The sequence below is a fragment of the Cardiocondyla obscurior genome, linkage group LG07 (genome assembly GCF_019399895.1).
Source record: "Cardiocondyla obscurior isolate alpha-2009 linkage group LG07, Cobs3.1, whole genome shotgun sequence".
Classification (NCBI taxonomy): domain Eukaryota; kingdom Metazoa; phylum Arthropoda; class Insecta; order Hymenoptera; family Formicidae; genus Cardiocondyla; species Cardiocondyla obscurior.
This window is the reverse complement of record NC_091870.1, coordinates 365294-380907: the sequence shown is the minus strand read 5'-3', so window position 1 is coordinate 380907 and position 15614 is coordinate 365294. Positions and strand designations below refer to the sequence as shown.

The following is a 15614-nucleotide window of genomic DNA, read 5'->3' as shown; positions in this document are numbered from 1 at the left end:
TTTTGTCACGGATACCGACGGAAATAATATTCGTTAACGTAGTTTGGCTCTCGTTTCAGATGTCTCTGTGAATGACGTGACATCGCGCCATCTTGTAAAGTGGCTTCAGCAACGAAAGCCGGATCGGGATTCTCTTCTGTTGTAACTCGTGTGGGGTGAGTGATTCGTACTGTAAATCGCTGTTTATTGTAGACATCGGACATTTTACAAGTATTAAAATGCAGACAGATTGTTAATCGAGCTATCCAGTTTCAGAATCCTTTCATATTTTTTTATAAACGTACTCGTCATTTTGTCACATTTGTCGCAGTCGAAACATTAACCTCGAAGAGGCTTCGAACGCGCTTCGCGAAGCATGCACAGAAATAACGCATGCACAGTTTTGTTGAAGAATGAAAAATAGAATCGCGCGGATGAGATATTTTTAATTGAGACTTACGGATTGTGTATTGTTTAACTGTCTGCTTATTTGTATTTAGGGTTTCGCAATGGGGGCGTATAAGTATATGCAAGAGCTGTATCGTAAGAAGCAGAGCGATGTGCTACGCTTCTTGTTGCGCGTCAGATGCTGGCAGTATCGCCAAATGACTAAGCTGCATCGTGCCCCCAGACCATCTAGACCAGATAAGGCCCGTCGTTTAGGCTACAAAGCCAAGCAAGGTAAAAATCTATCATTACTTGCCTAGTGTAGAAAATATATTTTTGTGGAGTGATATAAATTTTTCATTATAATTGTACTGCCTTATTGCTATTAGCATTAAAACAAATTTTGAGAATTTTTATGTAAATGTTAAATGATGAGCTATATGCACCACTCTTATCATTTTGTAAAGAAAGATATGAGGATAACCCTTATTTATGTACTGATAATTGAAAAATTTACATATATGTAAGTATGATTGTAAATTTGAAAAAATCTATAATATTTTATTTTTTTACAGGCTTTGTTATCTTTAGAATTCGTGTACGCCGAGGTGGACGAAAACGTCCTGTTCCCAAGGGTGCCACATATGGCAAACCTAAAAGTCATGGTGTCAATCAGTTGAAACCAACAAGAAAACTACAATCTGTAGCAGAGGTAAGATATTGGAATATATCAAATTAAATTTATTTAAAAGAATTTTCGAAATTATGATGAACTGTACCATGCACCACTCTTACAATAAAATGGGGAAACAGCTGTACTTTCTGAATTTAAACATGCCAAATTTAGAGCTTCATCAATATTAATTAACATTAATTTAACAGAATTTTAAATAAAATTTTTTTTTTTTTTAATGCCAAGCCTTGTAATTAATAATATTTATTGGTTTTTTTTTTTTTTAATGTCTGAAGCTGCTACTATTTTTTTTTCTTTGCTAAATTTTTTTTACTAACATTTTTTTTTTTTCAGGAACGCGTGGGTCGTCATTGTGGAGGATTGCGAGTACTGAATAGCTACTGGGTAGCTCAGGACTCTTCATACAAATACTATGAAGTTATTCTGATCGATCCTGCTCACAAGGTAATATTTCAAATCAATTTGCAACTTTTATTAACTTTAAACAGTAAAATTATTTTTTATTATATGCACGAATTAATATTTATTGAATTATTTTTATATTTGATAATATGATGACATATATATATCACCAATGACTAATCACATGATTCGTTATCTTCCTTGGATGTCTGAAAATAAAATTAAATTAAAAATTCCTCTCTTTAATATTTATTTGTCATGGATTTTCAACATCTTTTTTTATTTCAGGCAATTCGTAACGATCCTAAGGTAAATTGGGTTTGCAATGCAGTGCACAAGCACCGTGAACTTCGTGGTAAGACCTCCGCCGGTAGAAGTTCGCGTGGATTAGGTAAAGGGCATCGGTATTCGCAAACAATTGGTGGTTCACGCCGTGCGGCTTGGAAGAGACGAAACACGCTGTCTCTCCGCAGGAAGCGTTAATTATTTTGTTTGTCACTTCATTGCAAGATACATCATTTTATTGCTACGCATTATGTTGTATCAATATCATGGTGTATCTTGTAAAAAAAATAAAAATCTCTTTCGTAAAACTTGGAAAGTTTTGAAGGTATTACTCTGTCTCCCTGTGTAAATTTGCGAAAAATTTTCTGTGAAAAGTTTGAAAATACGAAACACAATTTTTTTTAACCAGTTTATTTTTTAATTATACACAATTTTTGAAACAATATGAAGGAAAAAAATTCATTGACCAGGTCCGGATAGCGACTTGTCCATGAATTTCTTTTTCGCAAAACAGAGCCACCATTTGCTTGGTTTCCCATCCTCTCCGTATACTTTTTCAACAATTCTAACGGCCGTTTCTTGTCTGATTTGATGAAGATATTGTCTCATAAGATCTAGAATTAAAAATCATGTATAAATATGTATAAAATCTGTATTACTTATATTTCCTAAGTTGTATACTTGCCAGCTTCTGCAGGGCTGCTTGGTTTAGCATATACAGAGTTTAAAGGAAACCCGGCTTCACCAGGAATGTCGAATTTAGAGATGGCAAGGGAAAACATCTCGTTCATAGCTTGAGGTTGAGTTGCACATTTTTGTAATTTCTTTAGACATTCGGTAATAAATAGAGTAATATAGATTAAAACTCTATCAGCCTCACTCTGCAATAAATGTGCAACTTAATACCGAGTTATATGCTTTGCGATAGAATTGTATCTTTAAATATATTACCTTAATCTCATAAGTCCTAAAGAACACGTTTGCCTTGAAGAAATATAATGCCTCGTCGATGATATCTTGTTCCTTGTTGTTGAAAGGAGGTGCCGGACCTCTGAATGTGGTTTTTATCGGCAATAATGCCATGTTTCCGATGGTGCCATGGCTTTTTGTAAAACTTGAATGATACGCCTGAAATATTTAAGCAACAAGTAAGCAAGGGACGCCGAACGATGACTCATTTAGTTGCTCGCAAACTCCACAATTATCCTTGCTTTATATTATTTTATATTCAAGACTGATTTTTGTAATCCATGTAACGTAATTTGTATGCGAAAGTAAAGTAAGAATATTAATTTCAGGAACAGTCGACGGAAATAGGGAACAACCGTGCAAGTTAACTTTAAAAGAAAAGCGATGCCGCACTTTGGTTATGTCAAACGGGTAACGCCCTGCGATGTTCCGTTTACGATGAAATTTTATTCGCTCGTGCTGGCGCAAGGTACAAGAACTTACAGGCATAACGGCGGCGGTTTAATAGCGTAACAGTAATTATCCGAATGGACGGGCACGTCGATTACGTGCCTCGAAACGTCAAAGCATTGGACCGAACGGAACGAGCACACAGTGACGGTCTAGTTCGAACGGGCGGCAGCAGGCCGCGCTGTTTAATTTTAAAATATAAACATCGAAAATTGATTTCAAGATCCGCGCCATCTCAACCATTCTCGCTCAAGCACGTCGAAGACGCGTATAACATTCAGACCGTCGTTTACCATAAACCGGAGCGACATTCATTTTAGTTATCGAGGAAGAAAGAGATAAGCGAGATCAGAAAATTTTGTAGAAAGATCCAAGCTCTTGACGCGAGCGGAATACAGTCACTGGACTCTGGGTTACGTCTCGTCGAAAAGCGGAGCGAAGAAACTGATCGCGTAGCCTACGCCTCTTAAAAAATTAATTCCCGTAGACGAATTTCTTCCCGTTCTTTCAAATACACATCCTGAGTATGTAAAATAATCAATATCCGTTCTCAAATCGAGAAATATGACTTGACGATCGATCGTATAACTTATTTTTGTTATAAAACATTGACGAATCTTAATATGCATTTAATGATTTTTTTTTTTTTCGACAGAAAACAATGGGCGGCTCAATTTCCTGTTCGGGATCTAATAATCTTATCGGCAAATGCAATTTTAATTTATCCGACGCTCTATACTGGCGAAAATGGATATATCAGTGATCGAGGAGAATTAAAATTCGTGCATGATACTTCCACGCGTTTATTGATCGACAGGAGCTATGAAAAAGACGGCGAAAACTGCTTATTGCTTAAAGTAAGTTCATCAAAAAATTTCGTGCACATGATACGCAATGAGAGTCCGCTGCACTATTGTTACGTGTAACTCTAATACTATTTACTAAATTTTCTAATTAATTATTATGCATGTTGTTAATGTATGTATCTATTGCTAGGGCTTGTTAACTCTACTTTTTCTGCCGATCATAGAATCGTTGAACGGTCCATTGTCGACATCATTCGTGCCTTTTGATATTTGACGTGAACACTTTGATAATTTCCATTGCTTCTTACGCGGAGATCGATAACACAAAATCGTTGACGCCTGTGGTTCAATTTTTTCTAAAAATTTTATTTAATTTTAATTAATTTGTTGATTACAGCAATTTATTTTGCCGGTTATTTTAATATTCAATTAAAGTTTGAGATTCTCACGTTTCACGAACGTTATGGGCTTGTTCGGATGCAATTTGTTCCATTCAGACCGGAGATAACTAAGAATACTAAAAAATCCGAGAGCTATAATATCCTTTGGAGGTACAACAATAGGATTATGTGCTACATTGAGAATTTTAAGATTCGGCACCAGACCTGTAATGAAAATTAACAATTATTATACATAAAAAAAAATAATACAATGTGAATTAAAAATAGTACAGTTAATAAAATAATTATTATATGTCTGACTGCATAAAAAGTCACTTGCAGAGTTCTAATGGCAATTTTTCAATTTTATTTCCTTGCAACAAAATCGTTTCTAGCGAGGAATGCGATTTAATGCTCGTAGGTAGGCTTGTCAATAGATTATTTCGAACGTCCAGCCACTGTAAATGTTGTAGGGCAACGAAAAGCTTTTCAGGAAGTTCGGAGAGATTGTTATTTTCCAGATACAACATCTAAAATTAAATTAAATTAAACTCGTGCATGAAAAAAATTTTTTTATTGATAATTCAACAAGAAACTACCGTGCTTCAAACGATATCTGAATTTAATATTTTTTTATGTTGAGAATTATCAGCGTACTTGTATCGTCGAATATTTCTCAATCGTTTCGATAGGAAGTACCGTGAGTCCAGTGTTCGTTAAATCTATAAATTGCTTGTTGTATACCGAGGTTCTACTTGGCGGCGGCGTGGAAGGCGGAATAAATGTAATCGCAGCTGTCTGCAGTTTTTTGTTCCCCACTGTTGAAGAAACATCTGAAGCACTGTCTAGCAATGCGTCTTCACTAAGCGAAAGGTATGAATCGTTTCCTTCGGTATCTTCCAGACCTTTTCATACGACAAAGACATTAAAATGTATGTATTATAACTGCATTTTAATTTATATTTGTACTTACCTAGAGAAGTAGAGGTAGGCTTACCGCATATTGCGAGATTATACGTTTTTTCGTCGGGCGAGATATATGTATTTTCGTATAAATTACTTGTATTTAATTCTAAAATATCATCAAATTTAGACGAAATTTCTTCATTATCAAGATTTTCCCATTCTAACGCTCGTGAGGATCTCGCTAATGTGTTAACTTTAGAACTCTTTTTCTCGTTTTCAATATCATTTTCCTATGTGCACAATATTAAACTTGCATGTACGTACGTACAGGATATTCCAAACCAACATATTTTATTTTTAATAGCAGATAGAACTCAGGTGCAGGCGTGATAAGGAAGCGATTCGCAACGTCTTGTTTATCTCACCCGCATGTTACATCTTACCACCAAATCACCGGCTCAATCTTTACGTCCAAACAAAGAACTTATTGAGGATAGATAGTTCTTTTACACACAAGTAGAAAAATCCTGTATCAGTTTATAAAATTGTCAATCGTTATTAATTTTTTTTTTCCTCAATAACGATTGACAATATTATAAAATGATATGACTTTTCTACTCGTCTCTAAAAGACCTACTTATCCTCGATTGATTCTTTGGTCGGATCACCCTGGAATATCCTGTATATGTTTTAAAATAGAATCTACCGCTTCTATGTATCAAAATTAAGCAATCAATTATAACGCATTAATATTAATTACTGCAATGCTCAAATAAATTGTGTCTGATAATAATAAAGCCGAATAAAAATTCGCACCTGCACTCTCGTACCCTCGGATATACCATTGTCGTTTCTTTCTACGGTCGATTGCTCGCAGATTAATTTATCACATTCGTTCTTTCCGTTGTCTAGGCATTCCTGAATCGATGGCAATGTTTTTGCTTTCTGATCTTTGGAAATTCCGTAATATCGTGTGAGAAGGCTTTCAGCAATATCCTTAGACATATTAAGGAGAACGGGCGGTACTCGTAAAAAGAATAATAATTGCATTGCAACCATTATCGTGTTTATCTGTTACCTAAGTAACTTCTTAGTTACGTTCGGTTACACTGGATGCATTCGTTTACGCAGTAGTCGGCGCAGTTACTGCATTAATTCAGAGGTTACCTATTTTCTTGCACGTTAAAAAAAAGAAAGAACGAGATAAATTCTGAATTAGTGCAGCAACTACTGATTGCTGCGTAAATAAATGCACTCTCCATGTGCATAAATAAATATTTTAACTAATATTTAATTCATTACAAGTATTTAATACCAATATTAATATTTTTAACGTTTAGATGTAAATATATATATTAGGATAAATTTATAAATTGTCTACAAGGATATATTTAAATATTTAAAATTTATTTAAGAAAACTTAAGTATCTTTGAAATAGTTATTCTAACCATTCTCTGATATACTGACATTTAATAGATGTGATAGGGCCTTCGTCCTGACATTGTCTTCTTACCTAAAAAGCGAGAAATGTTTAAATATTTTTAATAATTCAAAAAATTAAATTAAATTAAGCACACATACAAAGGGTGCTAATAAATACATAATGTATAATATATCTTACTGGACATAAACCACAAGGAGTTCTAATTAATCCAGGTGAGTTCAATAAAGTCTGAATTGCTCTATATAAATTACTACCGTCTCCTGCAAGTATTCGCTCAACTTTACCGTCATAAACTAAAGTATTTAAAATCATTTCCATGTTAGTTACCGACAATTTTACCTGTGAAAATATAATTAATCTTTAACAAGCTTTTACTGACACAGAATAAAGAAAAAAATTTTTAATATAGAAAAAATACTACCTTGCTTATTCCTAAATCCGAAATAAATTTCCATACTTCTTTAGAAGAAGCAAATGTCATATTTCTTGCAGCAATAGGTCCAGCATTACAACTTTTCATTTTTTCTCTTTTCTGTTCCAAAAATCGATAACACTGCTGATTCAATACATCAACAAATTCTGTTTCAAAATCTTGATCTTGATACCAGGCACCACCAGTTACAGATTCATCTGGTTCCAAATTATACAGCATATATACTTTTTTCTTACTTGCTGCTACAGGTTTAACAACTTTAATAAATTTTTTTGTTTCTAAGCTTTTCAAAATTTTTTGTAATTGAGTATGCATTAAATTAGACTTGAATCTTATATCTCTAGTCCATATTCCTTTATTCCCTGCTTCTTCAATAATTTTGTATACTATTTTTTCTTCATTGTCAGCACATTTAGCAAGTTTTGTTGGGTCTTTTAAACGATAAAACAATAAACCTGCTTGTTTAAAAAGATCAAAATATCCTTGGGACAGAAGCTTATTGATAATCTGAGCTCTTTGAACTGGTTGTAAATCAGGTATTTCAGTAGCTAAGTCCTTATCTGAAATACCTTTAGGTCTTTCTCTTGCAAGGGTAATTATTCTGTAAGAAAAGGAATAAGGAATAATAATTCTATATATGCAATAAAAACTATATAACATGATGCAGTTAAATTTAATTGCTTTCAGTTTTATATCTCAATATAATAAAAAAAAAGAACAAATATATATAACATAGAAAGCAAGAAAATGATTAGACAAATTTACATACTTTTGCTCAATCGTTTCAGGTCCATGTATGCTGGTATTCGGATACTGTTCATCACCCTCCATCGCAAATAAAACATAAAAATAAAATAATTTTGTTCCGCAAACAGTTTTATATCTTTATTTTTACTTGAATAAAGTGATTAATATAGATCACATTAATGTATGAGTATGTATGTATATACAAGTCTGCGACACTGTTTCTGACTGTTTCTAATATATACTAATATATACATATTACATACATCTGGATTGATCAGGTTAGAAGTGGGTTAGAACAGAGAGCCCAACTTGGAATCGCGGCTTCCACGCATACAGGTACAAAGGCTCGTCCGTGTGAAGCCAGCGCTTCGGCTGCCGTCGGATAGAAGAAAAGGTCAGAGGTATACACTCTGTTCTACTCTTTCGCGAAGTCGCCGGCAATTATCGCCATATATTATATATATAAAGGTGTTTTTCACTGCCCGTTCCCGATAATTCTCCGAGATTTCTCGCCGCAAAAGCTCTGAAAAAGCTAGAGAAGTGTAAGGAACATAGAAGGAGTAAAGAGGTGACACGGTCGCAGCCCCTTTCCGAGATTTCTCGTAGCGTTTTCGGAGTTTTCGCGGCGAGAAATCTTGGAGAATTGGCGGAAACGAGATACGCTTTGATAGGGTGTAGCCCGCAAAGGCAGTAAAAAACACCTTTATATATATATAATATATGGCAGTTTATTCATAATATAAATTACAAAATATAAAATATAAATTATAATCAGTACAAAATCTTTTTATCTTACTGTTAAGTTTAAACATTATTATAGGATTACGCGCCAATCAGATTTGCGACAACTGCAGCCATTTGCCGACGGTGGCGGGCTCACGAGGCTCGTGAAAAATCTCCATCGACGCTACCATCTTGCCTAGATCTTGTTTCCGCGTAGTCGAAGGTTATCCCGACAGAAACGATCGGCAGGAGGCGGTGAGGCCGGTGAACAGAGGGGGAAACGTCGCGCGACACACGCCGGGACGCCCGGGACGCGGAGTGGAGATTCTGATTCAAGCGAACGATCGCGAATATTGGTTGCTCTCCGAAAGTTAGCTGGTGGAATCCGAGCTTCGCCGTGTGAAGAGACGAGAGTGGAGGCGCGACGCGACTCGCGGAAAGGACGACAAGCGGGGCGGCCGGGTGGAGGAAAGAGCGCCGAAGAGGAGCAGTAACAGGTGGAACAGGTAAGAAGAAAGTTCGTTGGCTTCGACGACATTCGCTTCTGCGACGCGCGCCGCGCGTGATGCCGACGTGAGCGCGGCGGAATCGGCGAGCGCGTCCTCGATTTCTCGGCGGATCCCGCGAGGTTGGAAGTCATTCATTCCGCGTCCTCGTACGCGCCGCGCCGCGCAGCCAGTCGATAGTCGACCGCTAATTCGACGCGTAGTCGCGTAATCGCGTAGACGCCGTCCCGCTCCGTTCCCCTCTGCCTCCGAGTGTGGGAGAGAACGACGCGGGGCGTAGCTCCCCGCGCGAGCGGTAATGAATGAGCGAGGTCGCTGTGGACAGATCCGTCGTGGTAAAAAGACTCCTCTCTTGGGCAACATTTCAGATTTGTTTACTTAGCAGCTTGACCGCTCGATCGTCATCGAGATTATGCACGCGTGACGCATCTTGCAATTGTTAACATTCCTTAAGACGATATTGGATTAATCAGAGATAATTGTATTAACCGCATAGCGATCCTTGAAATTTTTCAGCACGCACGTAGTTCTATTTTAAAGGTCTAGGTCATCGTTATTGCTCCGTAACGCTTAAGGTGTGTGCTTCTTTCGTTTATATATACATATATGTATATATTTTTTCTGTTTTTGTACATTTAATTTCTTTTTTTTCTTTTTTCTTTTTTTTCCCCGTTAAATTTATACCTATTCTTATGAAATTTCAGATTATTTCAAATTTAATTCTAAAGAGAATTGGCAGAGAGTTCCGTGGTCTCTCGGCGTGTCATTAGATTCGTCTGGTTGCGACAACAATGATAGTTCTCCACCACCCACGTTGCATGCACTCCATCTTCACAACACCTCCCGCCGAGATATTTCCTTCCAGTCGAGAGATGAGACGCGATCCCGCACCTTCGATCCGCGGTTCTCGCTTTGGGTGAACTGCGCTTGGTCAAAATTCAATTAACTTAATCCTGGATTAACGCCTCTAAAACACCCACGTGGCTTCAAGTTTCGCCGTGCACCTGAACCTATTAAGTAACTTGGTAATTTGATCAATTTTTTATTTTTACTCAGCCAATTTATTTATTTGAATTACTTTTTTTTCTTTTTAATAAATTGAAAAAACTCCGTTACGGAGGATTAACTTGCTGGATTGTAGGCATGAATTGTACAGTTAGATAAAGTATCGCGGCAAGAGGTTCTGCCGCCTGAATCGATCGCCATTTCCGTGAAGCTGTACTGCCTGGGATAAATCGCACTATAATTTTAAACCGATGACGGTAGAAGCAACTCGCGTTCTGCTTGTGAAGCATGAGCAACAATACAAGAGGATTCATCGATGAAATATGAAACATGGAATTCATAGACGGTCATTAATCATTAATAATTTAATACAAGGTTTCGATTAGAAGCGAATTTTCTTTCTCTAAATCTTGAATATTCAACAAATTAATTTTTAACTAACTCCACATACGCGCTAGATTAATTTAATTAAATTAGTTGAAAAGCTCGTCTCTTATTGCAAAATAATACATTTGTTAATAAGATAATAATAAATTTTCATGATTTTAGAGCTCGAAGACGACGTGACGCGTTATGAACGCTCGATCAAACGCGGCATTTGTTGAATCTGTGGAAGCTTTTGTTCCATTTTCCCGCTTTGTGGAAGGTTTTAACGACCACGTGTACGGGATTGCACCTCGCGTTGTCGTTCTACTACAAGAGAACTGTCACCGTCTATTTCCAGTCGGGATGACCTCACGCTGCAAGATTAAGTAATTCCCGTGGCACGCATCTCAAGTGACATAACAGGCGAGACGCCGCGGTCTCTAACCCGAATCTCTAAGTGTCTTTGAGAAGCCCATTTCTCCAGTGGACGGCACCGCTTCGGAACATTTTCTCTTTAAGATCCGTCCAGATAAAATAAAGAGATTTTCATCCTGGTCCTTTCGATGCGAAACGAACGATTTCGGTAATGTCGAGACTGAAGGCACAATCCAGACGCGTCAATCAATCGCGTCGTTATCGCCGACGCAAACACGTTTACGCCTTTTACGCCTGCACGATAGCTCTCGCAATCGATCCGCGTTTTCATTTTCCCTCTTGTCCCTCGACACGGCGCACATCTCCGGCGACCAGCATTCTCCCTTCGCTATTTTCTCGCGCTATCTGATCTCGTATTAATGAGCGTTAATTGTGGGAACCTAAAAAGAATCACGAATTAGAAGAGACGTCATTTTGGTCAATGCCAATGAAACTCTTATATTTATCTGGATTATTTTATTATATAATATTATTTATTGCATAAAGTTTTTAAAAGGGGAAACGAATGATCGATAAAATTAAATATAGAAAAAAAATCTAATGATAAGACAAAGAAAACGTGCTCTGATATTATTATTAATATTTCAATTTATATCTGAAGTCTCTAATATTACTTTAAAATAATGTTTTATTTATATGCACATAGATATATATTTTAATTAAGCATAAATTAGTTATTTTATATTAGTTTCTCTCATAATAGCATGTATCGATTTATTTATTACGAAAAATAGCTCGACAATTAAAGGGTTAAAATAATAATGCACGAAATATGCATATTTGCGATTCATGCATCTAATTATAACCAGACTGGCAAGTCGCTCAAACGCAATCGATAGTACTGGATACGATAGTAAATATCAGAGCATGTGCTATTTTTTCCTACATCCCTTATGTGCAAGTTGCATAAGCACGTCTCTCCCGGCTGTTTTTTTTTTTCTTTTTATGCAAAAATTATTTTGCATCTCAAGCAGCCAGTTTCGAAAGTATATCGCTCACTAGCTTTTCCATTCTTGTCAGGAACCTGAGATTATTCAGTTCTCGAAATGAAAACCTCGGGAAGAAGAAAGATTTGAGAGGAGCTCTTTTCAAGACGCGAATTCGCTTCGACGTGTCTCGCATATGAGAGCTCGCGCGTTCGACAAACGTCACAAGCGGTGGGCTTTATTTTAAGGTCCATATTTAATAATTCCTGAGCGATTTTATTCGCGCGGCTCGGTCGATGCTCGGTCAACCGCACGTGACGCACCCTTAAGAGAAATCGCCGCCTTTCTCGCGTATATCGGATCTCTCGATAGCGGCGATTTGCAAAGCAAGCACCATTGTGTACTACATGTTGTTGTTGCGTTACAGTTTTAGAATAACCCAAGACGATGGATCAAGGTTTCCCGGGGCAGCACACCACCACGACCACCGTGACGACTACCACCACGACGACTCAGCCTAACGTGCGATTCGATCCATCCTATGCGAGAACATATCCTGGCATGTTAAAAATCGTCCAAGTGGTGAGTACGAATTTATTCTTCACTCGCACAATTTTATAGCAATTTTATTCTGAAAAATAATTTTAACACTCGATTTAAAAGTCGATTAATTAATAAAAAAAAAATTTAGCAAATTCTTACTATTTTAATTAATAAAAAGAATTATCGAGAAGATCCCTGGAAAATTGTTAAGACCATTTTTGACTGGGTCGATTAAATACATTACCTCAACTATCGTCTACAAAATGTGCTTGTGTCTACCGTGAATTAGGATTACGACTGCCGGTATAAAGCGTCCAAGTTGCGTCACGAGCTATAATGAATTCTTAAATCTCTCACGACGGTTGCAAGAACCGTCGGGCTTTGTATTTGTGCACAATGCGTGTTCGCTCAGCTGCGCAGCAGAGAATTTTCATGAATGATAATCGCGCCCGGGTCTTCTTTCAGGTATTAAACCTCTTGGGCTTTATATGCATAACGGTGTCGACTCACAGCAACCATAGCCGGGGAGGATGGTTCAATACCGTGGCCATGGGTGGCTTCTGGTTCACGGGCATACTGCTCGTTCTCTATCTGTTCCACATTGTAGAAAAGTTTTCCAGAATCCCTTGGCTTAAAATTGTAAGTTAATAATCGTTTCCGTAGCTCGCTATGAAACAGCTGTCTCTCGTTTGCAAGGCTCTTTATCTTACTTTGCGTTTAAAATAAACATCTATAAGAACAAATAAGTAGCATAGAAAACAGGTTGCATTCGATAATACCAGTATAATATAGATATATGTAACAAGAACGGGGAGTGAAAGCCTGCTAGAAAGTTTCTACATGCGTAGGAATGTAAAAATTGACTTGCCGCTTTGGACTTTTATGCTCACGGGTGAGCGATCGATCGCGACGTAACGAGAGCAGTCGCAGTCGATGTTAAACCGAAGATCGTTAATAATCAGGTTGACCTTTTAAAAATATCGAGATTACGTGTGGCATTATGTAGGCGCGTGCCTTAATGTCGCGTGGTACTTTAACAAATTGCACGTTTTAATAAAACTTAGCTGCGCTTAAACTTTCTTTATTACCATTTACTGTTCATTATGCATCGAAATGTCGAAATTTGGTGTATTTCAGGAATTTATATTCTGCACAATATGGACCCTTTTCTACTTACTGGCCGCTTCCCTCGCAGCCGACTACGCACGTTATACGGAGGCTTTTGGGGTTGCCGCGGTAAGAATTCTGTTTATGATCCTTTGGGCATATCATTTGTTCCGTTCTATGTTAATTTAAGTGTTAGAAAATCGGTAGATATTTCAATTATTTTGTAAAAACCAAAAATGATACCTAAATAGCCGTAAAGTAATATTAAAAAAATAGTTTATAAAATTTAGTTTGCCTATTAGAGGTTTTTGATGCTCAGCTTTTGTTACTTTGAAGTAGTAGTCAAATGATACGCTTTGCGGTGTATATAATACTGAAATCTATCTGTAGTTCTTCGGGTTTTGCGCAATGGTGGTGTATGGCTACGACGCCTGGCTGAAGTTTAAAGCAGCGAAGAGCGGAGCTTTGGCGCAGGGCCAGCACACGCCGAAACAAGTGTCCACCGTCACCAGTCCGGCGTATTAGATATTCAGGAGAGAAGAGGGCCCACGACAGAATGGACCACTCCGGTCGATCGACTGTCACTGGAACAGCCGATCGATCGACACATATCGTTACCTTTGTGTGGGGCCAGCCCTTTTTGTAACTTCAGCGCGTTTTTCTCATACGTTCCTCTTGGAACGTCAATGCGGCACACATGATGCGCGTGCGAACCGTGTGCACGTACGTGCGTACACTCGTTTATCTATGTCCGCGTATGTACACTCGACTTTCTTTTTGTCTCTTTTTTTTTTGTACTCTGTAACATGGCAATAATCTACACCACGCACTAGTATTAACTTACATTCTAACAAGATGAGAGCAACGCGGCTGCGTGCGCGCGTTATCCACCGCCGAACAACGATTGTTAATATTTTGTAATAATATTTGCCGCGTTTTTGCTTTCGATCGACTGTTACTTATGCGATGATGTATGTGTACGTATATGTACATATATATATCTTATATGTATATGCGTAACAAGTCTGTAAACGTTGTTGAATCCGTATCTTAAATTATTGTTGGAACCAAAACTACACTCCAAGCATCGTAGTAGTGGTAAACGACGATGCTCGGGTGCATTTTAACGCAATATCGAGTGCCGTTGCGACTGCTAGTTCTATTTTAATCCTCTAGGTTCTTGTTCGCAACCGGATCGGTCTATTTTATCTTCAGCAATTGTTTTCTACGTTTCTGCTAACGAGACACTTCCGGTTTCATAAATCTATGTCCAAGAATTTACATTTTAAAGAAGCAGGTGAATGTATCAGTGATTTAATGGAAAGTGACATTTTTATATAAGATGACTATCCATTGCATTCGATCGTTTGCAAACAAGAACAGAGTATGCAAAAATGAAAATTATACTGAGAGAATTTTTTCCTCGTTATCGTCGTCGTACGTAGTCTTTGTAGACTGTCGTTTAGATTTCTTAGATTGTTCGACATTGCTCTTTGCAAGCCCTTAACACACGGGGAGGGATCAAGCATGCAGTATAACTACGCGAATTGTACAAGGGGACGCAAGAAAGTATAGTAGTGTGATTACGTATACAAACACGAAATAATAGACGCGTTACTTGGCTCGTGAGGAACATACCTGCCGCATTTGTCATATCGAATCATATCGCATTACTCGGCATACGTAATCTTGCAAGATGACGCTCACGAGATTTTCTCTATGTCACAGTCGAGTATAATTTATTATGATGTATTGCAGAGACATAGACTCTGCCTACGATTCACGTAAACTGTATATATTTATTAGTTTTATTATCTTCATTCAGGCTCGAATCTTCTGGTACAACATCGATATGTACACAATACGGTATACACTAATATCAATGTCTAATTAAAAATAATTTAAGGTTTGAGAGATCTAACTCTAACAGAGATCTGAACGTGGATATTAAATATGCATAATATAATGATCGGCGAAATAAAGTTTCAACGTCGATAAATGTATTCAACGAAATAAATGATTGATTGTTGTTTCTTGAATGTGAAATTCGGTTCGCTAATGATTCCTTTTTAATGCGAAACGAATGGGTTTTGTCAAAATGTCCGTAAAATATTATGGAC

The 15614-nt window shown here is 37.3% G+C and overlaps 5 protein-coding genes across 8 annotated transcripts; 2 read left to right on the top strand and 3 right to left on the bottom strand.

The window, feature by feature from the left end:
* Positions 1 to 18: 18 nt before the first annotated feature.
* Positions 19 to 2055, top strand: Rpl15 (ribosomal protein L15). Its single transcript, XM_070658887.1, has 5 exons — positions 19 to 155; positions 480 to 660; positions 942 to 1078; positions 1394 to 1504; positions 1751 to 2055. The coding sequence occupies exons 2-5, from the start codon at positions 489 to 491 to the stop codon at positions 1943 to 1945; spliced, it is 615 nt and encodes a 204-aa protein (XP_070514988.1). The 5' UTR covers positions 19 to 155; positions 480 to 488; the 3' UTR covers positions 1946 to 2055.
* Positions 2056 to 2142: 87 nt separating this feature from the next.
* Arpc3a (Actin-related protein 2/3 complex, subunit 3A) lies at positions 2143 to 3341 on the bottom strand. The gene is made up of 4 exons (XM_070658893.1): positions 3200 to 3341; positions 2699 to 2875; positions 2433 to 2628; positions 2143 to 2361 (listed from the first exon to the last, which is right to left on the bottom strand). Exons 1-4 carry the CDS (start codon positions 3203 to 3205, stop codon positions 2207 to 2209), a joined length of 534 nt encoding a protein of 177 aa, XP_070514994.1. The 5' UTR covers positions 3206 to 3341; the 3' UTR covers positions 2143 to 2206.
* A 598-nt stretch (positions 3342 to 3939) lies between these two features.
* Positions 3940 to 6516, bottom strand: LOC139103821 (leucine-rich repeat and IQ domain-containing protein 4-like). Of its 2 annotated transcripts, none has more exons than XM_070658869.1 (6): positions 6075 to 6516; positions 5326 to 5548; positions 5010 to 5257; positions 4693 to 4882; positions 4422 to 4577; positions 3940 to 4328 (listed from the first exon to the last, which is right to left on the bottom strand). In XM_070658869.1, the coding sequence occupies exons 1-6, from the start codon at positions 6315 to 6317 to the stop codon at positions 4159 to 4161; spliced, it is 1230 nt and encodes a 409-aa protein (XP_070514970.1). In that variant the 5' UTR covers positions 6318 to 6516; the 3' UTR covers positions 3940 to 4158. The 2 variants fall into 2 exon arrangements, with proteins under 2 accessions (XP_070514970.1, XP_070514971.1); XM_070658870.1 differs by having other exon boundaries at positions 5350 to 5548.
* A 128-nt stretch (positions 6517 to 6644) lies between these two features.
* Polr3f (RNA polymerase III subunit F) lies at positions 6645 to 8441 on the bottom strand. Its single transcript, XM_070658880.1, has 4 exons — positions 7906 to 8441; positions 7125 to 7737; positions 6881 to 7042; positions 6645 to 6772 (listed from the first exon to the last, which is right to left on the bottom strand). Exons 1-4 carry the CDS (start codon positions 7965 to 7967, stop codon positions 6698 to 6700), a joined length of 912 nt encoding a protein of 303 aa, XP_070514981.1. The 5' UTR covers positions 7968 to 8441; the 3' UTR covers positions 6645 to 6697.
* A 407-nt stretch (positions 8442 to 8848) lies between these two features.
* LOC139103834 (CKLF-like MARVEL transmembrane domain-containing protein 4) lies at positions 8849 to 15540 on the top strand. Of its 3 annotated transcripts, none has more exons than XM_070658892.1 (6): positions 8849 to 9112; positions 9817 to 10137; positions 12272 to 12426; positions 12853 to 13026; positions 13525 to 13623; positions 13885 to 15540. In XM_070658892.1, exons 3-6 carry the CDS (start codon positions 12292 to 12294, stop codon positions 14017 to 14019), a joined length of 543 nt encoding a protein of 180 aa, XP_070514993.1. In that variant the 5' UTR covers positions 8849 to 9112; positions 9817 to 10137; positions 12272 to 12291; the 3' UTR covers positions 14020 to 15540. The 3 variants fall into 3 exon arrangements, with proteins under 3 accessions (XP_070514993.1, XP_070514991.1, XP_070514992.1); XM_070658891.1 differs by lacking the exon at positions 8849 to 9112 and adding an exon at positions 9172 to 9687; XM_070658890.1 differs by lacking the exon at positions 9817 to 10137 and having other exon boundaries at positions 8850 to 9112.
* Positions 15541 to 15614: the final 74 nt, after the last annotated feature.